The sequence below is a fragment of the Mustela putorius genome, unplaced genomic scaffold, assembly GCF_011764305.1.
Source record: "Mustela putorius furo isolate JIRA1106 unplaced genomic scaffold, ASM1176430v1.1 tig00000698_pilon_pilon_pilon, whole genome shotgun sequence".
In the NCBI taxonomy this organism is placed as follows: Eukaryota; Metazoa; Chordata; class Mammalia; order Carnivora; family Mustelidae; genus Mustela; species Mustela putorius.
Genome location: NW_025421449.1, coordinates 550389 through 573852, shown reverse-complemented (window position 1 = coordinate 573852; position 23464 = coordinate 550389). Strand labels below are relative to the sequence as shown.

At 38.9% G+C, this 23464-nt stretch overlaps 1 protein-coding gene and 2 non-coding genes across 3 annotated transcripts in view; all 3 read right to left on the bottom strand.

Annotated features, from left to right (window-relative positions):
- Positions 1-23464, bottom strand: part of TET1 (tet methylcytosine dioxygenase 1) — a 145449-nt gene that overhangs the window by 10206 nt on the left and 111779 nt on the right. Inside the window, exons 7-11 of the mRNA XM_045083435.1 lie at positions 22119-22330; positions 16803-16953; positions 12231-12320; positions 9696-9833; positions 6344-6692 (exon numbers count right to left, since the gene is read on the bottom strand). Coding sequence (XP_044939370.1) covers positions 6344-6692; positions 9696-9833; positions 12231-12320; positions 16803-16953; positions 22119-22330 — 940 coding nt within the window. The remainder of the gene's footprint in view (positions 1-6343; positions 6693-9695; positions 9834-12230; positions 12321-16802; positions 16954-22118; positions 22331-23464) is intronic.
- On the bottom strand, positions 415-521 carry LOC123393022. Its single transcript, XR_006607725.1, has one exon. It is a non-coding gene; the product is annotated as a U6 spliceosomal RNA (small nuclear RNA).
- On the bottom strand, positions 4028-4134 carry LOC123393021. Its single transcript, XR_006607724.1, has one exon. It is a non-coding gene; the product is annotated as a U6 spliceosomal RNA (small nuclear RNA).

Sequence of the window (23464 nt, the reverse complement as noted above, 5' to 3'; positions counted from 1 at the left end):
TCACGTTAAGAAATTTTAGGGGAAGTAAGTCATTTGTGGCCCTCAAGACCAGGTGCATGTAAGCCCTGTTTCTTTCTCACTGATTAGGAAGATCTTTATTACCACATGGGCCATTGTGGGTAATCTGTTCAAACATAACCACACAAACCTCATATCAAATGGAAACATTTTCTTGAGGACATTCTTCCTGTTTTGAGGTTCTAAAAAATTTCTGCTCGAGCAAAAGCAGCAGATTTTAGGACCAGAAATAGAAAATGTTTTAAAGTAATTAACAATATAATAGCAAACACATGTAATATATTGTACCCCTGAAACTAACATAACGCAATACACTGGAGACAGGATAATTTTTTCTCTCTTTTTAAACATGAAAAGCTTAAAAAAGTAAATAAAATTTTAAAAAAGTAAATAAAATACAACATGGAACACTTCACGAACTTGTAGGTCATCCTTGTACAGGGGCCATGCTAATCTTCTCTGTGTTGTCCCACTTTCAGTATATGTGCTGCTTAAGCCAGCACCAAGATAATTCTCACTTTTATTTTATTTTACTTTTTTTTTTTTAAAGATTTTATTTATTTATTTATTTGACAGACAGAGATCACAAGTAGGCAGAGAGGCAGAGAGAGGAGGAAGCAGGCTCCCTGCTGAGCAGAGATCCCGATGCGGGGCTCGATCCCAGGACCCTGGGATCATGACCTGAGCCGAAGGCAGAGGCTGTAACCCACTGAGCCACCCAGGCGCCCCTATTTTACTTTGTTTTAAAATACTTTATTTGGGACGCCTGGGTGGCTCAGTGGGTTAAGCGGCTGCCTTCAGCTCAGAGTCCTGGGATCGAGTCCCACATCGGGCTCCTTGCTTGGCAGGGAGCCTGCTTCTCCCTCCGCCTCTGCCTGCCACTCTGTCTGCTTGAGCTCCTCTCTCTCTCTCTCTCTCTCTCTCTGACAAATAAATAAATAAATAAATAATCCTTAAAAAAGAAAAAAGTCTCTTATTAAAAAAAATAAATAAATAAAATAAAAGACTTTATTTATTTGATAGAGAGAGAGAGAGATCACAAGTAGGCAGAGAGGCAGGCAAAGGGGGAGGGAGAAGCAGGCTCCCTGCTGAGCAGAGAGCCCTATGTGGGTTTTCAACTCTGAGATGGAGAGTCTCATGCTCCACTAACTGAGCCAGCCAAGTGCCTCAGTTCTCTTTCTCTCTTTCTTTTTTTAGGGGGTTGCAGAGAGGTGGCAAAAGGAGAAAGAATCTTAAGTAGGCTCGAGTCCCAGTGAGGAGCCCGATGCATGGCTTGATCTCACAACGCTGAGATCATGACCTGAGTTGAAATCAAGAGTCAGAAGCTTAACCGACTGCGCAACCCAGGCACCCTGCCAATTCTCATTTTTTAAGAGAACTTGTACATGGAACCCAAGGGGTGGCAAATTAAGAAATCTGTGGTTACATCTATTATAGAAGTTGTCAACAGAACATAAATCATGGGGAGGAAGAGTAATGAGTCATGAGGGATTTGGGTTAGGGGAGGGAGAATAAAAAAAGTAAGGAGTCTTTTATTGAAATGGATAAATCTATTTTAAAAGCTCTTATGGGGGCGCCTGGGTGGCTCAGTGGGTTAAGCCGCTGCCTTTGGCTCAGGTCATGATCTCAGGGTCCTGGGATCAAGTCCCGCATCGGGCTCTCTGCTCAGCAGGGAGCCTGCTTCCTCCTCTCTCTCTGCCTGCCTCTCTGCCTACTTGTGATTTCTCTCTGTCAAATAAATAAATAAAATCTTAAAAAAAAAAATAAAAGCTCTTATGGGGTGCCCCAGTGGTTCATTCAGTTAAGCACTTGCCATCGGCTCAGGTTGTGATCCCAGTATCCCAGGATCAAGCCCCACATCAGGTTCCCAGCTGAGCTTCTCCCTCTCCCTGCTGCTCGTGCTCTCAATTGTTACCTCTCTCTCTCAAATAAATCAATAAATAAAATCTTGGGGCGCCTGGGTGGCTCAGTGGGTTAAGCCACTGCCTTCGGCTCAGGTCATGATCTCAGGGTCCTAGGATCGAGTCCTCTCTGCTCGGCAGGGGGCCTGCTTCCCTTCCTCTCTGCCTGCCTCTCTGCCTACTTGTGATCTCTCTCTGTCAAATAAATAAAATCTTTAAAATAAATAAATAAATAAATAAAATCTTAAAAAAAATAAGATAAAAAAAATTCTTATGGGTAGGATTATAAAAGGACAAGGGGCTATAAGCCAAATATTGTGCAGAAGACTACTAACAGGATATATGTTACTGAAAACACATCTTGTGAAGATGCTATGAGGGAATGACAAGATGAAAATGATAGGAATGCTGTTTACAGGCAGCGTGGAACCAGGCACGGGAAGCTATAAATAAATCAAACTAAGTATTTGTGAATGGAGCTAACAAGCAAAAAGGAATGCTAATTCTCTCTGCCTTGCCTCATCACTATCTATTTATTGAATCTTTCCTAGCATTATATAAATGTCTGCACCATCGTTTCTCTCATCTTACAAAACGCAAAATAAGCCAACTCTCCTTGCAGCAGGAACAACAACAATAAAAACTAAGGTTATTGAATACCCTGTAACTCTAATGTGGAGTTTCAGTATAAATTCAAGCTGTATTTTTTTCTTTAGACTCCCCGGAGAGATGGCTGAATTTATATACTGGGCAGGATTATATCAGATGAGCCTAGAACATCCTGTCGGAACAGAAGCTAAGGAAGCTCTCAAAAACAACTGGGGTCATGACAAAAAGTTCAGAAGCCAGCATGATGGGTTTCTACTGATGAAAGATGGGACAATTGAAGGATATTTGGTTTCAATTTGAGGATTTTTTTCTTTTAGGGTTTATTTGTTTTTTTTTTTTTTTTTTTAAGATTTTATTTATTAATTTGGCAGAGAGAGATAGAGAGGGAACACAAGCAGTGGATGCGGGAGAGGGAGAGGGAGAAGCAGGCTTCCCACTGAGCAGGGAGCCAGATACGGGGCTCTATCCCAGGACCCTGGGATCATGACCTGAGCCGAAAGCAGACAACTGAGCGCCCAGGCACGCCTCAATTTGAGGACTTTAAAAAGCATTTTCATATTTAATTGGGGGGAAAATAACCCTATATAATGTGCACTGAAATATAAATTATAAATAATAATGAACTATAAATACTGCCAATAAAATAACAAAAAAATAAAAAACACGAGATCAAAATTATACTAAATGAAAAAGAAATTGAACACACTGGAAGATGCCTAGAAATTAACTTGTATTCTGAAAAGTGGAGAGTAAAGTCAGATTGCCAAGCACTTATTCTAATTTTTCAATATGACCCGCACCTCAGAGTTAATAAGTTCTTGGTAAGGACAGTATTTCTTTTTAAGAGATCGCCTAACAAATGGATAAAGAACGGTAGACTGTGTTACTCCTGATGGAATAAAGAATATAGAACATTATAGTAAGTGATTCTAAAACCATCAGGTAAAAAGCTCCTAGGGAACATTATAATCAGTGAATCATGTTGACAACCCCTGTACCATGAATCTGCTTTAACATCACAAAAAGAGATACTGTCAGATAATGTGTTTCCTGATGTAAAAAAAAACAAGAGTGGTTTAGTGGGTTAAGCCTCTGCCTCAAGTCATGATCCCAGGGTCCTGGGATGGAGCCCCACATCAGGCTTCTGCTCAGCAGGGAGCCTACTTCCCCCACCCCTCTGCCTGCCTCACTGCCTACTTGTGATCTCTCCCTGTCAAATAAATAAATAAATAATCTTTAAATAAAAAAAAAAAAATTAAAAAACAAAAAACAAAACAACAACAACAAAAAAAATAGAGTGTAGAAATGAGCCAGTGTCCATGCCACAGCAATTGTTTTTTTGTTTTCTGGTTTGTTGTTTTTGCTTTGGTGAGCTCTACATCCAACATGGGGTTCCACTCGCCATCTTGTCCAAGATCGAGTCATTCGCTCTATCTACTGAGCCAGCCAGGTGTCCCCATAGTTAAGTGTTTTTATTTTGCTTTTTTAATTAATTAATTTATTTTAAGGAATGCTTCATGAATTTGCGTGTCATCCTTGCACAGGGACCATGTTAATCTTCTCTGTATGGTTCCAATTTTAGTATATGTGCTGCTGAAGTGAGCAAATAGTTAAGAGTTTTAAAAACTGAAGCTGAATTTGTCTCCATAGGATAATGGTTTCTGATATATGTAAAAAAGAAAAAAGAAGGAAAAATAGGAAAAGCAAGCTTTAAATGAAAAAAGGTATAGGAGACATACCAACAAACTGGAATGTGTGACCTTGTTTGGATACTGATTTAAACATACCAAATGTCAAAGAAAAATCATTTAGGAGACAGACGGAGCAGTGTGAGCACTGACTGGTATTAAGGCATTATTTGATTTATTTGTTTTGGGTATTGTCGTTCTTATCATTCCTTATCTTTTAGTGACACATACTGATGAGGTAATTGATAATATGATGAGAATTCTGCAATTTGTTTAAAGATTTTTTCCCCTTAATTTATTTGTCAAAGAGAGCACAAGCAGGCAGAGTGGCAGACAGAGGCAGACAGAGAAACAAGCAGGCTTCCCACTGAACAAGAAGCCTGACGCAGGACTTGATCCCAGGATGCTGGGATCATGACCGGAGCCAAAGAGCTGCTTAACCAACTGAGCCACCAGGTGTCCCAACTTCTGCAATTTGTTATAAAAAATTTCGAAGGGGTGGCGCCTGGATAAGGATATAGATGAAATAAGAATTATTCTGTATTAAAAATGTTGGGGCGCCTGGGTGGCTCAGTGGGTTGAGCCTCTGCCTTCGGCTCAGGTCATGATCTTGGGGTCCTGGGATCGAGCCCCACATCAGGGCAGGGAGCCTGCCTCCCCGCTTTCACTCTGCCTGCCGCTCTGCCTACTTGTGATCTCTGTCCAATAAATAAAATCTTAAAAAAAAAAAAAGAAATTGACATGTCCAAAAGTGAGCTTCTGATTTCCCTCTGTATCTTTCCAAATCTATCCCTTTCTCCCCTTTTCTCATGACCTTCGGTGATTTCCCCATCTTTCCAAGTCCTTCAGACCAACATCAGGATAAACAAATACACTTCTTTTTTTGTCTACATTCCAGATTTATAAGACATCTTGTTGACTCTACCTTGAAAACATCCAGAACCAGACATTTCTCATGTTCTTCTCATTAGCCAATCTGGTCCAAGCTCCATCACCTCTCTCCTGAGCTGTTAGAATGGCCTCTATACCATCACCCTACTGTTTGTTCTCTGCCTACTGTTTTCTGGTTTCAACCCAGTAAGCAGAATGTTAGGTTTCAGTCAGGTTATAGCCCTTCTCTGCCTTTTTTTAAAATTTCATTTTTATCTAATCTCTATACCCAATGTGGGCTTAAACTGAAAACCCTGAGACCGAGAGTCACATGCTAGACCAAATAAACCAGCCAGGTGCTCCAGCCCTTCTAGATTCTGAGATATCCAATAACGTTCCTTTCCCTCCACAGCAGTCAACGAAGCCTGAGATGAGCCGCTCGGACACCCTCTTCCCCCTCTGATTTACTTCCTGCTCTTCCCATTTCCTGCTCCGCGTCAGCCACACTGGCCTCCTTGCTTGCCTCAAGTGTTCCAGGCAAATTCTTCCCTCCTGACCTTTACATCTGCCATTTACTCTGCCTGGAATGCTATTTCTCCAAATAAAATTCACTCATGATGTTCATTGCTTTGAGGCCTTGACTCTAATTCCTCATTCTCAGCAAATGACTCTAGCAAACATATTCAACTGGTTTGCTTGCACAGCACTCCCTCTAATCTTTCACCGATACATTCCCAACACCCCCAAACACACAAAGGGGTGCTCGGTAATACCTGCTGACTGCCTTACTTAAATTGATGCTAAACTTCACTGAGGAAGATTTCAAGGAAGCGATCACATATGCCAAGGAGGAGGACTAAGGCTTCCAAACAGATGGGGAACATATAATAAAAACATGTTTTTTAAAACAAAACAAAACAAATACCATAACTAGAAAAAATACCAAGAAATAAGGAGGGGCCACTTTCTTGTTGACTCAGTTTTGGCCAGTACAGAGAAATTGCGTATGTGAAAGTAGTCAGTATCTTATTTTAAACTCTAAAACAACCTCTATTAAAAACCAAGGAGATTTAAAAATAACCATCTAACTGAATTGATATCTGATCTTAGGTTGGGTTCTTTTTTTCTTTCTTTTTTCCCCAGAATGCCTCATGCCTAGGAGAGCGGCAAAGATAAAAGAGAGAGGCAAAGGCAAGTCCCAACCCTCTGGCCAATGGGAGTTGTGCACAGAAACTAAGGAGCATCCACAGGCCTCACCTAAAAGCGGCAGCGATGAAGCCTTGCTACTGTTTGTTGTCCCGTGATTCTTGCGCTTGATCCGAGGAATGAATTTCTTCTCCACAGCTCTTATCTTATGTGCGAGAACTTCTGTCATCATTGCTGCCCTCTTCTTCCCAGAACGAGGAACTGGCTGGGTAAAACGTGTTCGTTTTTTACGGCGGGGAGCAAGCACCTCAATGGCCCCAGACTGGATCTTGGCTTCCATTCCTTCGCTAGAGCCAAACTCATCTGTGTCTGAGAGTTTGTAGAGCGGTAGAACGTGGAGCTGCTCATCCTGAGGGATAACCCCCAAGGAGCGGTTATCCTCTCTTGTTAAAGTACAAACCTGACAGAAAGAAAACATGAAATAGGTCCTGCACGTTCATCACAGTCATTTCTACCTTCTAACTGTTGCCATTGTCAAAAGGGTCTGTAGTCTCATTCTGTTTTCCAGTGGGTAACTGCTGGTATAGTGATTTTGGATAAAGAATACATATTAAGTCACTCGACAAGCTTCAATTCTAGGAATTTATCAACTGTTTGTAAGAAGACCAGTATAATTTTGAGTTGATCTTATAAGTCAATGGTATTATATACATTTATGCATTTTATAGTACTTTCTAAGTAAACTCTAGCCCCAGTGTGGGGCTCAAACTCACAACACCAAGGTCAAGTCACATGCTATTCCAACTGGCCAGTCATGCAGCCCCAAACTCCTATATTTTAAACATTAGGGCTTTTGTTACATTCCATTTTACTTCATTGCCTAAGTTAGGGAATATCTACTGGACTGTCCATAGCGTTCATATAAAATATTAATTATTAAGAAGATATTATTTTAGCCTATGTATTTCCCTATTTCTTAATATTTCATTCATTGTGTAGAGGGGGTTTAATTATGAAGAATTTTCTAATTTGCTGTTTTCCTTTAGGATTTCTTCACTTCTGCTTATAAGTGGAATTTATCTATAGATTATATAGATTTTTTTTCCCCGCATTTCCCCCCATGTCAGGGTGATTTTTCTCTTCACTAAATGAATGGAAGAGATATTAATGAAATAATAATAAATTAATGAAATAAAAGGAGCACAAGAGATTTCTCTCTCCAGCAGGACTTATATTCTAATAGCTTTATTTTTAAATTTGATTTTTTATTCTTTTAAAAAATTACTTATTTTTAAAAATTTGAATAGTTTTAAAAAATTGAACATTTCATTTTGATAAATTTTCTCTTTCTGCTTCATGTTGCTTCTATTCTGGCTAGGAATGTGCCAGTAAGTTACCCACCTTTCTTTTGCATGTGAATGAGACATCTGAGGAAAATTCGGTCTTGAAATATAACCTACCTCAGTCCTCCTGACTTTAAAAGTTATTTTTATTCATTATAGAGAATTAAACTACAGAACTACATACAGAAAATTCCTGACTTGATACCTAATATTCACATTTTTTTTCACAGATTAGTATCTTAGTGGTAATTAATTTTCAAGGGTGATTCAAGAGCCAACAAAAATATATCCAATGGTGGGGTGCCTGGGTGGCTCAGTGGGTTAAGCCTCTGCCTTCAGCTCAGGTCATGATCCCAGGGTCCTGGGATCGACCCCCGCATCGGGCTTTCTGCTCTGCAGGGAGCCTGCTTCCTCCTCTCTCTGCCTGCCTCTCTGCCTACTTGTGATCTCTGTCTGTCAAATAAATAAATAAAATCTTTAAAAAATATATATATATATATATCCAATGGTTTCATTATTTTTATTAAAAACATTTCTCCTAGAGCTAAAGGCTCTTTCTACGATGCTAGAAGAAATAAAACTGCCTGATTGTAAGGTCAATAGACTTGATGAATATAGACGGGAAAGTAAGATAAAGTTTTAAAAATCACGATATTTTCTCAATATTTATAATCACGTTTACCAGCGAGACTTGAAATACTGAATTACCTTGGGTATTATCAGTAATTTTAAAGTAACTGTGTTAAAAAGTAGACTCTTCCACCAATAAATGTTTATTTTAATCAGTTTATTTGTTCGCAGGGGGCCTAAGAAGGTGACAAGGAGTAGATATGAGGAGCATAATGAGAAGGACGGAGGCAGCAGGGAGGGTGAAAAGGGAACTGCAGCCTCATTTGAAGAATTCAGGGTTTCAGAGATGGGGAAATTTGGAGTTCTGTCAGGTTCTGGGAACGAGCCTCCCGGCATAAAGGAGAGCAGTGGAGAAGAGACAGCAGAGTAATGCACAAGGAGAAGCACGAGAGCAGTGGAACCAAAATTTAGTTTGATTCTGAACCTAATTCAGCCTGAGCACAGATAGTCTGTAAGGAAACAAATCAGGTAAAATGTACTAGCCAAGCAATGACAATGAACCACGCTCTGGCAAAGATTCACCCGGACAGATTATAATATTTCAGCATTTGAAAATAACACTGATGGGTCAAACACTACAATCAACAAGAGTGGAGAAGAAAGATTAAGAAAAATGAAAAAAAAAAAAGGGGGGGGTGCTCCTTAATCTATCATTCCTATACTTTATTGGCCAGACAACAAAGGACTGGAAGCAAATCCATTCCACTTACAAAAGGACTATTGCATGATTGTCCCCAGTATCTTTCAACTAACTGAAACATCTCTTGATTGACTTCATGCTATGGACATTTAATTCTTTTCATGTCTGTAAGCCTAACTCTGCACAGCTCAATGCAAATATTTCTGACAATGCTGGCATATTAACGTAACTTTACACATATATACTGGCACTAAGAACAAACACACACAAAAAAGATGATATGTTTGGCATAGTTCCTTCACAACAACCCTGAAGTGCACAGAAGGCAAAAAACAAAAACAAAAAACTGTAAGTGGGGCGCCTGGGTGGCTCAGTGGTTTGGGCTGCTGCCTTCGGCTCGGGTCATGATCTCAGGGTCCTGGGATCGAGCCCCGCATCGGGCTCTCTGCTCCGAAGGAAGCCTGCTTGCCTCTCTCTCTCTCTCTCTCTGCCTGCCTCTCTGCCTACTTGTGATCTCTGTCTGTCAAATAAATAAATAAAATCTTTAAAACAAAAGCAAAAACAAAAAACTGTAAGTTGTTTAACTTCCTACCTACACAGTTTAATGGCACAGAATTGTACTCCTGCCTCCTAGCAACCACACCACAATGATCCAAGACTTTCAACAAAATATCTAAGGCCAGTTCTGTAACTTTGTGCAAGTATATCGACAATAACTTAATAGCATTGATATTACACAGTATGTGGCGCAGAACATAAAACAGATTTTTAACAATCATCCTATTTCAGGAGCTCAGCCTAAGCACACAGCTATGGACCTTCTAGGATCAAAAGCCACCCAGGTACATACCACAGTGCTTCCATTATTCATGTTGTGAATGTCCCTATGAGGATGGGCACAGAAGTCGAGGCAAGCGGTGACTCCAGAGAAAGGACGCCCTTCTTTGCTACCAAGACGACATTCTCGGGCCACATGTTCGTATTCTACCTAAAGAGAGAAATGTATGACGCAGTTTTAACAGCCAGAAAGAATCACATTTCGTAAAGAATAAAAATCACTTCCTGACCATGTATCTAAACTAATTCTATGTTTTAAGTCAGAGATTTTTGACTGTAGTGTGATAAAATAGATGGGCAGTTCAGTAACATTCAGGAGGAAGAGTATGGAAGGACATCAGGTAAAATGACAATGACTGGGACGCCTGGGTGGCTCAGTTGGTTAAGCAGCTGCCTTCGGCTCAGGTCATGATCCCAGCGTCCTGGGATCGAGTCCCACATCGGGCTCCTTGCTCGGCAGGGAGCCTGCTTCTCCCTCTGCCTCTGCCTGCCATTCTGTCTGCCTGTGCTCGCTCTCTCTCCCTCTCTCTGACAAATAAATAAAATCTTAAAAAAAAAAAAAAAATTAAAATGACAATGACTGGCTGTGACTGATGGCAGGCTGACTACAGCACCCGTTAGAGATGCATATGTGAGCAGAGTAAGCCTAAATTATTCCAGGAGGAAAAGAGACTACTATAGTGCATGAAGCACATGTGATGTTTCAATGTCTATGAAAAGTAGGTAAACTTATATACATATGTTCATGAGTCAATATAGAAACTGAATTTATAACTCTCTTTAAAACCAAAGGTTAGCAATTAACAGAGAGCATGTTATTCATGATAACAGAAATAAAGATCTAAGAAATCTAGATTTCTGGTTATGTCTAAAATGAACAGATCATTAACACTAATTTTCTACTTGTGATGACTGCATACAAATATGTCTTCCAAAACGACTGCCACAATGAGGTTAGGTAATATTTCAATCCGTTTACAAAGTAAGGATTATGTTGTGTATGTCATGGTAACACTTAAGATCTCTTTTTTTTTTTTAAAAGATTTTATTTATTCATCTGACAGACAGAGATCACAAGTAGGCAGAGAAGCAGGCAGAGAGAGAGGAGGAAGCAGGCTCCCTGCTGAGCAGAGATTCCCGATGCGGGGCTCGATCCCAGGACCCCGGGACCATGACCCGAGCCGAAGGCAGAGGCCTCAACCCACTGAGCCACCCAGGTGCCCCCACTTAAGATCTCTTAAAAATTTCTAAGTTTATGATATGGTACTGTAAATCATAGTCCCCACACTGTGCGACAGATGCCCAAATATTATTTATCTTATGGCTGGGAGATTGTACCCCCAACCATCATCTCCTCATTTCCCACACCCCTCATTTATTTTCTTGATGATGTCCTTTGAAGCACAGAAATTTAGAAATTTTGACAACCTAGTTTTTCCTTATTTTTATTTTTGGATGGCCTAGCGCTAGTATATAGAAAAAACAATGACTTTGCATATTGATCTTCTATCCTGAAACCCTGCTAAACTCATTTATTAGCATAATAGTGAGTGTGTGTGTATGTGTATCCCTCAGTAGTTTCCACACATAGGATCGTACCATTGGCTAGTAGAGATCATTTTATCTCCTTTTTGACTCTGAATTTGTTCAACTTGTTCTTATTTATTTATTTGACAGAGAGGGGGCAGGAGGGAAATACAAGCAGGGGGAGTGAAAGAGGGAGAAGCAGGCTTCCTGCAGGGCAGGGAGCCCCATGTGAGGCTTGATCCTGCATTGTTATGTGGGATCCTGCAGGGATCATGACCTGAGCCAAAGGCAGATGCTCAATGACTGAGCCCCTCAGACACCCCTCTTCAACTTGTTTTTAACAGAATCTCTTGCAAAATGTTAAAAGAAATGGCGAGTAGATTCTATCTTGTTCCAGATATTAAGCAAAAAAGTTTTTAGTCCTTTTTTTGGTAATTACGATATTATCCGTGGGTTTTTGTAGATACCCTTTTTTAGGCCAAGGCAATTCCTTTCTATTGCTATTTTGTTAACTACTTTTATCATGAAGGTGTTGGGTTTTGTTAAATGTGTTCTATCTCTAGGGAGAACATGTGGTTTTTGTCATCTGTTCTATTAATGTAGTTAGTATACTACACTGATTTTCTTGCACTGAACCAATCATGCATTCCTGTTTTAGAAATTATATTTCTAGAATTAATCAATTCTGTTACTCTGCAGTTTTAATTCAATTTTCATAACAGGAAGTCTTTTAAAAACAGGCTAGATAACTTTTTTATTCTTAAAAAAAATATTTTTAAAGTAATATCGACACCCAACATTGGCCTCCAAGTCATGACTCTGAGGTCAAGAGTCACATCACATGCTCTACCCACTAGCCAGCCAGACACATCCAGGCTGGATCATTTTTAAGCTGTTCTGTAAAAATAGATATACACTCAAGTTCAAATCTGAAGCTTTCCTATGAAGCCATTTCCTATATGGCTTATATAGAAATTTCAACCACATTTAAGAGCACTGCATACACGGTCCCCAAACATACCTGGTTTTGATAAGCAACAGGAGCATACTGCTTATAAATTGGAGCTAATCGTGTAGCCAAACTCTGTAAATTATCTTCAAGGTTTTTCTCCTACAGGAAAAGACAGTCCATGAAAGTTGTTTCATAATGACATGAGTCTTAGGTATGAAAACGAATCATCAATCATTGCCGATGTGCAGTTGACGTAAGACTCATACTTACCCTAGTAAAAGAGCTATCACAGAAAATCACATGGGTTGTTTCTTAAAAAACCTGAATTACTGGTCATTGTTATGCTTTAATTTAGTTTTTGAAATTCAAGTTCTATGTTATAAGTAGTTAGAAATCTAAATGGTATTAGAGGAAAAGTGCTCATGTTGCTAAAGAGAAGAACCCACCCCACGTTATATTTATTCAGTTGTACTGGCACCTAGAGTAAATCAAGACAGGGTTCCTAGTGGCAAGAGGAGATGTTGACACAGTGCAACAAGTCTGTATAACCAAAGTTTCTGTAACAACAAACATTAGGTGCATACTACGAATAAGGTCCTGTGCTGACAGCTTCGAATATCGGTAAGTGGGCAACTGGTTGTCTAAAACTAATGGCTTCTCTTTCACATTATAATGGCCACAAACTGAGGAAGACACAGTGGGACACCATGAAAAGAGTCTGGATTGCTACTGACAGTAGAAACATGTAAGACCTTTTTTCCCAAGGGGAACAGGCATGACAAATGTCTCTATTCAAAATGTCACTGAAGTTTCAGGTTAGGTCATGATCTCAAGGTTGTGAGTTTGAGCCCCAAGTTGGGATGCAATCTTAGAGCTAAGAAAGTTTGATACTCTCCCCTACCCTGCTCATGCTGTTTCCTTCTCTGAACTAGATAAATAAAATCTTAAAAAAAAAAAAAATCATTGAAGATAGTATAACATATGCAGCAGATAAGGTAGGCTTCGGAAACAATAGTTGAAAGACCTCTGTGATAATTTTTGAGAGAGGACTATATCCTAAATCAAACTGAGAAATGATCAGTCACATCTAAAGGAAGACTATCGAAGGGGAATTGAGAGTAAGGATGAAGAAGAGACTTAACAATGTTCCACACTTCTGCTTTATTTGAGATTTAGTGGATGTCAAGAACATAAGTAAGACCTTGATGTGGATGAGTTCACTTCTAATATGCATCAGATTATTAATAAAACCAAAGCCACACACAGTGTAGACATAGGAAGTTAATCCTTGAGTGCACGTAACAAACCCCAATTTGGGCAACTGTAAAGGATCAGTGATAACCCTTTTGGTTTCTTAATAATTTAGGTTGATGCTTGCATTGAAAAAGAAATTTATGTATATCAGGTCTATATACAGATTACTGGGATCCTTTTATCTGTCTTACGTATTTGCTTAATACAGTTACATATAGTTAAGAAACACTTCCTGGCTACACTCACCCATTAATTATTTCATTTATTTGAGGAAAACTTACAATTTTGATTTAAGTACCTACTGAAAAGATTTTGATTATGTTTTCTTTTCTCCTTTAAAAAAAAAAAAGATTATTTATTTATCTGACAGACAGAGGCCACAAGTAGGCAGAGAGGCAGGCAGAGACAGAGAGAGGGAAGCAGGCTCCCTGCTGAGCAGAGAGCCCCACGTGGGGCTCGATCCCAGGACCCTGGGATCATGACCTGAGCCGAAGGCAGAGGCTTTAACCTACTGAGCCACCCAGGCGCCCCTTGATTATAATTTCTAATACCTGAAATATTTTGGTGAGGAGGTAATTGTGTTTCACTGCTAGGAGATTATGAACCATCTGGTATTAGAAGTCAGACTGAGTAATTGGTCATCATGAAATACCTCATTTACAGTACAGAAATGTTAAAATACAGTAGACACATAGAAAAAAATAAAGTTTGTATAGCTGAGCACTGGTATCATCTTACAAATTTAAGTCTCATTAAACAATGTAAAAATTTTGATTTTTTAATTTTTCATTAGAACAAATGTGTGTGTCAGATATAGAGGTTTCTTCTTATCAGGTATCAACCTACTGGGGCTGAAGCGTACATTCCTCTGCTTTTCTCCTCCTATACCTGATGCCTAGGACTGTCATATATCCACATCTGGACCACAAATCAAACAAGTATTAGATTCTTCTCTTTTTTCTTGTTTAAGACTTACTTATTTGAGAGAGATAGAGAACGTGAATGGGTGGGGGGAAGAGGCAGAAGAGAGACTTTCCAGCAGACTCCCCACTGATTGTGGAGCCCAACATGGGTTTCAGTTTCCAGACCCATGAGATCAGGACCTGAGCCAAAACTAAGAGTCCAGCACTCTACCTACTGAGCCACCCAGGTGTCCCCAGATTATTATTACTGACCTGACATTCCCACTTGGATTTTATAGAAATCTCTCATCTAGTGGCTCCAAAACGAACCTATAGAAACTGGGATCTATTTCCATGTACCTTACCTTGAGCAATGTCACTACCATCTAGTAATTAAAACCAGTCCAGACTAACCACTGCTCACACTCTGTCACAATCATATTCCAAGTCACAATTATCCCTTCACTCAACTATTCTTAAAGCTAGCTCATCTTGCTAAGCACCCTTTCCACTACCTCCAAACCATTATTCAAAGAGCAACCAGAGATTTCTTTCAAAGACAAGTATAATTGTATCACTTTCATTAAAACCCTTCAATGATCTTCCAAAATGTTTGACCTCCCATACAAGGCCAATGTTTTCACCTTACTCTCCCTTGCCTGCTCTGAGTTTCATTCTGGCCTTCTGTCAGTTTCTGTAATGAGAAATTCTTCTTTTTATTATGTTATAAGCACTATATAGATGTTATTCAATATTTAAAATGATCATCAACAAAAACTGAATACTTAGTAATTATGTAACATTCTGTTGTAGGATAAAAATTTAACAGTCACATCAATATTACTAATATATTTATATACTGGTAGTTTTATCATATAATATATGGAAAGGAAACTGATTAATTTTAATTTTAAGGGAGAAGGACATCACATTATTAGGCGTTATTATGGTTGAACATAGTAGCACCTTTCCATGATTAGGTGTTTTATATGTCCGCTACTAAATTTTTAAAGTCTTCTTCCTAAAGGTCTCACATACTTTCCTTTTTTTTTTTTTAAATGTAAGCTCCACGCCCAATGTGGGGCTTGAACTCACGGCCCCGAGATCAAGAGTCACACAATCTACTGACTGAGACAGTCAGGCGCCCCTAACATACTTAACAGATTTCTTCCAAGGCCCTTGATCAGCAAATGATAGTTCTTTCTGGAATCATTTCCTTGCTTAATTATAGTAGATGAGAACTCAAGAACATGCTAAATAATTCTGATTATCTCTGTAAAGGGATCATTATTAATTCTGAGTTTCTTGAGAGATGTTATATTCATTGTATTATAGGAATAGTTAGATTCATTCCTGTTTTATTTGTGTTCCCTATTTATCTTGCAGTCTAACGATTTTTAAAAATCTTCTCAGATTGTCTTCTTTTTAAAGATTTTTCCCCCACAACTACTTCAAAATGTAAAAATTCTATTTCTATTAATCTAAAAAAATCTTAAAAATACACTTTCAAATATATGTTTTTCTGATGACACTTAGAGCAGTGTTTTCCAAGCTGTGGGTCATGACTCATTCATGGGCCAAGAAATCAGTTTAGTAGGTAACAACTAACATTTAAAAAAAGACAAATGAAATTTTATAAAAAATATTATAGTGAATCATAATGAACCTCAGCAATAACTAGAATGGATATTAATTTTTAAATATTTTAATGTCTTCTCTTGCATAGAAGATGAAGTATTATCTTCTGATATTTTATTTGAACTATTTGCTTGCATATACCTATTGTACAGCAGTTTGTAATATAAAATATTTTTTATTCTTGGTCACAGCTCAAAGTTTGAAAAACACTGATCTTAGTATCTAAATTCTCCCCACTCCAAACAAAGAATAAAACATTACCACACTTAGTTCCTATAGGTGCCCCACCCCCTCCCAGTGCCTACCCACCCTTGAGTTGATAAGAGTATGGAATTATACTTATCGGTTGTTATTTTAATTAAAAAAATGTAAGTACTCAACTTATTTAAACTTAACAGTAAGGTTGACTAATTTCTTTGCTCACCATGGCCTCGTGTCCCGGACAGATTGGTTCCGGTTTCATATATCTTCTTTCTGGATTACGTCCTTTAGTAATTCTTTCATAGTAGTTCTGTGGGTAGTAAACTTTCTGAGTCTTTGAAATGCTGGCAAATGGCTTTATTTATTTTTCCTACTTTGGCTGGGTATAAAATTCTAGGTTCTTTTAACAATGACTTTCTTGGGGGTTAGGGGAGAGGAGGAGGGAACCAGGGACAGTTGGAATTTGGGTTGGTAGTTAAAGGCTTTACCTAATTTATTGAGAATTTTAAACTATTTACTTATATAGAGAGTCTTGGGTTTTTTACACTATTTTAAAATATTTCATTGTTTTACTATTTAGAAAATATTTTAAGGGATGTACTTATAAATTCATTGTGTAATTGCAAAGTGAAAACAGGACACTTACGTGTAAGGGAGAGCTTGGATCAATTCTAAATCTTCTAGGGCTTGGGCTTCTACCAAATTTACATCCATTGAAATACATACTCCATGAACAGCCGAAAGAGAATGAAGCTCCACAGGTCTCTGGATCAATTCCTTGACATGTACAGGTACGACTGTAGGATGAGAATTGCAAGGGGATGAACTGACAAAGTGAGGCCAATACCTCAGACAGAACATTTACAATTCCTGTAATTTTAGAAGTATAGATGACCAATGAACTGATTTTAATGTATCTATTTTATTACTTATTTTATCGTAAGTAGTGTCAGCAACACAAAGCCAACTGCCCTTGTTATAAGCAAGTATTTGACTAAAATGTTCATTCAAGATTGTAAATCCAAAGAAACAGCAATAAACTATACAGAAATACACACAGCCCTCTTTGACTTGGATATGCCTGAGAGGAAATAAACAGTCTGCGTTTTACTTCATCTTATTAAGAGAGAATCTTAAAAAAAAAAAAAAGCAATGAGAGAATCTTAAAATAGGCTCCACGCTCACTGCAGAGCCTGACCCAGGGCTTGATCTGATCCGAGCTGAAAATGAAAAGAGTCAGCTGCTTAACCAACTGAGCCACCCACTTTGGTGCCCCAAAGTGTCTGCATTTTATATTCTGGATGTGTGTCCCTATTAGAAATGAAAATGAGGGGTGCCTGGGTGGCTCAGTGGGTTAAAGCCTCTGCCTTCGACTCAGGTGATGATCCCAGGGTCCTGGGATCAAGCCCCATGTCGAGCTCTCTGCTCAGCAGGGAGCCTACTTCCTCCTCTCTCTCTGCCTGCCTCTCTGACTAGCTGCAATCTCTATCAAATAAATAAATAATATCTTTAAAAAAAAAGATTACAAAAGGAAAAAATGGAACTTAAAGCTTGTTTCATTCAGTAACTTGGTTATTTTAGCACATTGGGGGCATTTCTGAGGCCCTAACATGTACCCAATAGTAAGAATGACAATGATTAAAATATTCATGCAAAGATACGAAATCTAGGAAGTGACATACACTCTTGTGGTTTCCAACTGCATAATACTTGAAACTTTTAATAGTATGAATATGATACTTAATGGAATGATTAAAAACAAGGAAAAAAAGACAGTTAAAAAAATCAGTAAATGAAAAGTATATAGAAATTTTGAGATCAAAACTAGAGGTATTTTTTAATTGTAAAATTCAAGGAAATAGGGGCACCGGGGTGGCTCAGTGGGTTAAGCCTCTGCCTTCAGCTCAGGTCATGATCTCAGGGTCCTGGGATCGAGCCCCACATCGGGCTCTCTGCTCAGCAGGGAGCCTGCTTCCCCCTCTCTCTCTGCTTGCCTCTCTGCCTACTTGCGATCTCTCTGTCAAATGGATGAATAAAATCTTAAAAAAAAAAAGAAGTCAAGAAAATACCTAATACTAAGATAACACTGACTATGAAAAGAAAAATAAATAATACATATATGTCATTAAAATGATACATGGGCTGGGGCGCCTGGATGGCTCAGTGGGTTAAGCCTCTGCCTTCAGCTCAGTCATGATCTCAGGGTCCTGGGATGGAACCCTGTAGCGGGCTCTCTGCTCAGCAGGGAGCCTGCTTCCCCCTCTCTCTCTGCCTGCCTCTCTGCCTACTTGTGATCTCTCTGTCAAATAAATAAAATCTTTAAAAAAAAAAGTTTAAAATAAAATAAAATGATACATGGGAAGAAAAATGTAGTTTAAATAATAGCTGATAGTTATTCAAACAATGAAATACATAAGAAATGTACAGGATTGTGAGAAGTAAAAGTGCTTTTGCAGAATATCTGAAATAGTCAACATCACTAATCATAGGACAAATGAACTAAAAATAGGTCTTAATATTATGGACAAAATGCAGTCTACCAGTAATTCCTCAGTTGAATTTAATTAGAAAGAAACAATCAGACAAACGAATACTGAGCAATGGTCCGTAAAATTAGGCCTTCAAAAAAGGAAATGCATGTCAAAGCCCAGGAGCCTGGGTGGCTCAGTTAGTTAAGCATCTGACTCTTGATTTCTGCTGGGTCGAGATCTCAGCACTCAGTGGGGAGTTGAGATTCTCTCCTTGTGCCCCTCCCCATGCTCTCTCAAATAAATAACAACACCTTAAAACACCTTAAAAAAAAAAAATCAGTGCCAAGAAAGACCAGGCAAGAGATAAGAATCAAGAGACCATCCAAGCAGGGGGAGTGCATTGGGAGAGAAGCAGACTCCCCACTGAGCAGGGAGACCAACGCAGGGCTTGGTCCCAGGACCCTAGGATCATGACCTGAGCAGAAGGCAGACATTTAACTGACTAAGCCACCAGGTGCCCCTGTAAAGTACATAATATTCAGATACATTAGATAATAGCATTTTAACGAATTTTGTTATTTTGATAATTTGACTGGTGTTATGTAAGTGAATGTCCTCATTCTTAGAATATACCTTCTGAAGTATTATTTACAGGAAAAAGGCATAAAGCTTGCAACCACCTAACAATCCAGAGTGAAAAAACTTTTAAAAATCGACAGTAATATATATGTTTGTGTTGTATGTATGGCTTTGTATATAAATGCAAATGTTATAAACTTAGTGATGATGAGATCTATGAGAGGTATAAAAGTGTTCACTGAAGGATTCTTGCATATATTCTATCAGTAAGAATATTTATTTATTTTATTTATTTCTTAACTAGACTCCACACCCAGTATGGGACTTGAACTCACAACCCTGAGATCAGTAGTCACATGCTCTACTCATTGAGGAACCAGTCTGGAACCCTTGCAAGAATCTTTAAAAACAAAAACAAAAACATAAAGATATGCTGGAGGCATCCCTGACGGGTTCAGTCAGTAGAGCCCAAGACTTTATTTTGGGGTCATGAGACTGAACCCCCCATTGGGTATAGAGATTACTTAAAAATTAAAAAGGTATGGGGGTGCCTGGGTGGCTCAGTGGGTTAAGCCTCTGCCTTCGGCTCAGGTCATGGTCTCAGGGTCCTGGGATCAAGCCCCACATTTGGTTCTCTGCTCAGCAGGGAGCCTGCTTCCCCCACCCCCGCCTGCCTTTCTGCCTACTTGTATCTTTCTCTCTCTCTCTCTGTCAAATAAATAAATAAATAAATAAATAGGTATGCTAGATCTACATTGAGTGAAATAGAATAAAACTCATGTTGTTGGATTCTTGGGAAGATTAAACAAGACTATATATATATATCCTTCAAAGCAGAGTCTTCATACAAGAGTTATTATAACTGAATCTACATACAAAAGAACTAGCAGACATTAAAAATAGCTTGTATATTACTAGCATTGTAAAGATAAGGGGAGTGTAATGAAATCATGATATAAGCAATAAAGGAATTCTCTTAAAGGTATACAAATTAATTGTGTGGTGATCAGAGAGGGGGCAATATATATTATGTTTATATTTTATATATATAATGATATTTCTGTTTTTAAAGATTTTTAATTTTTCTGGCAAAGATTTTATTTATTTATCTATTAATTTATTTTAGAAAGGGAGAGAGAGACACACAGATAGCAAGCATAAGCAGGGGAAGGGTTAGAGGGAGGAGAGAATCTCAAGCAGTGTCCATGTTCCGTGTGGAGCCCAATGCAGGGCTTGATCTCATGACTTGACCTGGAAGAGTCGGACGCTTAACCTACTGAGCAACCCAGGCACCCAAAAAGATTTTTATGTTTTCAGTAATCTCTACATTGACCACGTGGCTTGAACTCAGAACCCAATATCAAGAGTTGCACACTCCACCAACTGAGCCAGCCAGGCACCCCAGTATAATGAGATTTCTTTTAAAAAAAGAGACATGTATGAAGAAAACACCACAAAACAATCCTGAAGGACACAAAAGCAAACTTGAACAAATGGAAAGAAAAACCATGTTATGGGATAGGAAGATTCAATATCATAGTAAGTTAATTTAATGAAATCTCATTAAAAATGTCATTGGAGGGGCACCTGGTCGCTCAATAGGTTAAAGCCTCTGCCTCCGGCTCATGAGGGTCATGATCCCAGGGTCATAAGTCTGAGCCCCATGGGTGTGGAGATTACTTAAAAAATAAAAAATAATAAAAATGGAAAACGTCTGCAAAAGATAACATAGCAGGGGTGCCTGGGTGGCTCAGTGGGTTAAGCCTCTGCCTTCGGCTCAGGTCATGATCCCAGGGTCCTGGGATTGAGCCCCGCATCAGGCTCTCTGCTCAGCGGGAAGCCTGCTTCCTCCTCTCTCTCTCTGCCTGCCTCACTGCCTACTGCCTACTTGTGATCTCTCTCTCTGTCAAATAAATAAATAAAATCTTTAAAAAAAAAAATAACATAGCAGAAGTAGAAAGACAAATATCAAACTGGCAAAAATGTTTAGATATTATACAGCAAAATGTGAAGAGCTCCAATACATAAAAGCAGCAGCAATCCTTTAGAAACAAGGGCTAGAACAATTAACAGACAACTGAGCTATAAGTACCCCCATTTAGAAAGGCAATCTTAACCACTCATTCCTAACATGAAAAATGGCACTTACCACCTACTAAAAAGGCAAAACCTGAAGTTTGACAGCAAGGTGGTAGGAAAACATATGCTCTTACATTGCTGGGAATATGGTACAATTCTCTATGGAGGAGCTTTTCATTTCTGGAAAAATTCCTCTCTTCCAGACACTGGGTGAGTGGGATCAGGCATCAAAGAGGGAAGCAGAAAAAGAATACTCTCTAAGGGTACCTGGTTGGCTCAGTCAGAGGAGCCCCGTGACTCTTGATCTCAGGGTCTGGTGTGGGGCTGGTGAGCTTGAGTCTCATGCTGGGTGTAGAGATTACAAGTACATAGATAGATAGACAGATAGATAGACCCACCCTACGATGGTTTCAACTCACTATGCAACCAAGTCTCGCTTTTAAAAATATATGCTCGTTCTTCAGTTTCAGAATGCCTGAAATTCTGCAATATGCATATTTGGTAGTTAATGAATATTTTTTGAAAAGATTTTATTTATTTATTTATTTGTTTATTTATTTGTCAGAGAAAGAGAGAGAGTGAGAGAGAGAGAGAAAGGAAGCGAGCGCACAAGCAGGCAGAATGGCAGGCAGGCAGAGGCGGAGAAGCAGGCTCCCTGCCAAGCACGGAGCCAGATGTGGGACTCTGGGATTCCAGGACCTGGGATCATGACCTGAACCAAAGGCAGTGGCTTAACCGACTGAGCCATCCAGGCATCCCAGTAGTTCATGAACAATTTTATATTGTATGACAGAGGTCTGAATGGGAAAGCAGTACAAAACAGATCTGATTACTTTTCATTGAGCGTGCATCTTCTGTCTGTGGGATGACCATTGTATGACTTTAGGTTTTCCGTAAGCTCCGTGTACAATCTGTCGGCCATGGGCAGAGGAATGCCGTCCCATACCATAATGAGAACCACCATCACAGCTGTTGGACAGTGATGGCCCGTACGTTGCCGGACCAAGCAAAGAACTTTCTCTTCATCGCTGCCTCTTCTTAAAACCTGGAAAAGCAGAACGCATTTATTTATAGAAAACAAGAAACCTACAGTTGAGTGCAATAGGTATTGTTTTGAAAGCTCTGTGTCATTGCATTTTAGGTCTTTAACACAACTATTTCTGAAAGGGTTGAAGCCTCTAGGACATTCAGTTTTCTGACTAGCTGCGTCCACACAACTCATCCGAGTATCCCAGCTTACTTGACTAAACAAACAACAGGCAGAACAGAAGTCTGTGGTATGGTAGTTATTTGTAAAAGTAGAACAAAGCTGTTTATGTTTTATTTCACTGTTGATACAGTAATGCAAAATAGACAACACAGGATCTCCTAGAAAAGAGCCTAACTGTTCTGCTCTTCCACAAATGCCACAATGGGACAAATCTAGCTACATGCACATAACCAAGGACTCCCAATTTAAAAAATCAACTTCAGCCTGAAATTTAGAATTTGCACAAAGTTATGGATCTTTGCCTTGGGTGAATGGCTTTATTATACAGAATAATTAATATACAGAGCAATGTTCCTGCAATTTCTGTGATTTTTTCCCATGCTACCACAAGGATTTAACATACCCGTATTATCATAAGATTAAGGTGGTTCAGTTGACATGGTAAATGCAAAATACAACAATTAATTTTGAATAGTGATTGATTTATCTTACACCACATCATACCCACGGGGTGCTAAAAAGGCCTCAAAAGTACTTAATATTGCCCGGTGGTCCCAGTGTGTACAAAAAGAATTACATAAAAATGTTGACAAGACATAAAACCAACCAATTCTGGTTAAAACTCCCTCCACAGATCACAAATTTACAGAGCAAAGATACTGACCACATTAATCAGTACATAATCAGTAAATGATAAAGGTGCCCACCCCTATGACCAAAATGGAGCAACCAACAGCATAATTAAGATTCCATTTTTGTTGCTATAATAATATTACATAAACTTGAGATGAAACTTCTTAAGATGTTAGTTACCCAATATCACTTTCTTCTGTCACTCCAGATGGTTAACAATCATTGCTACCAAGGCATCCCTTGAGTAGAGTTGGCTTTAGGACCTTCCCCCTAAACACAATTATTTATATTAAAATTTTTTTCTATATTTATATGTCCTTTTACAGCCAAATAAGA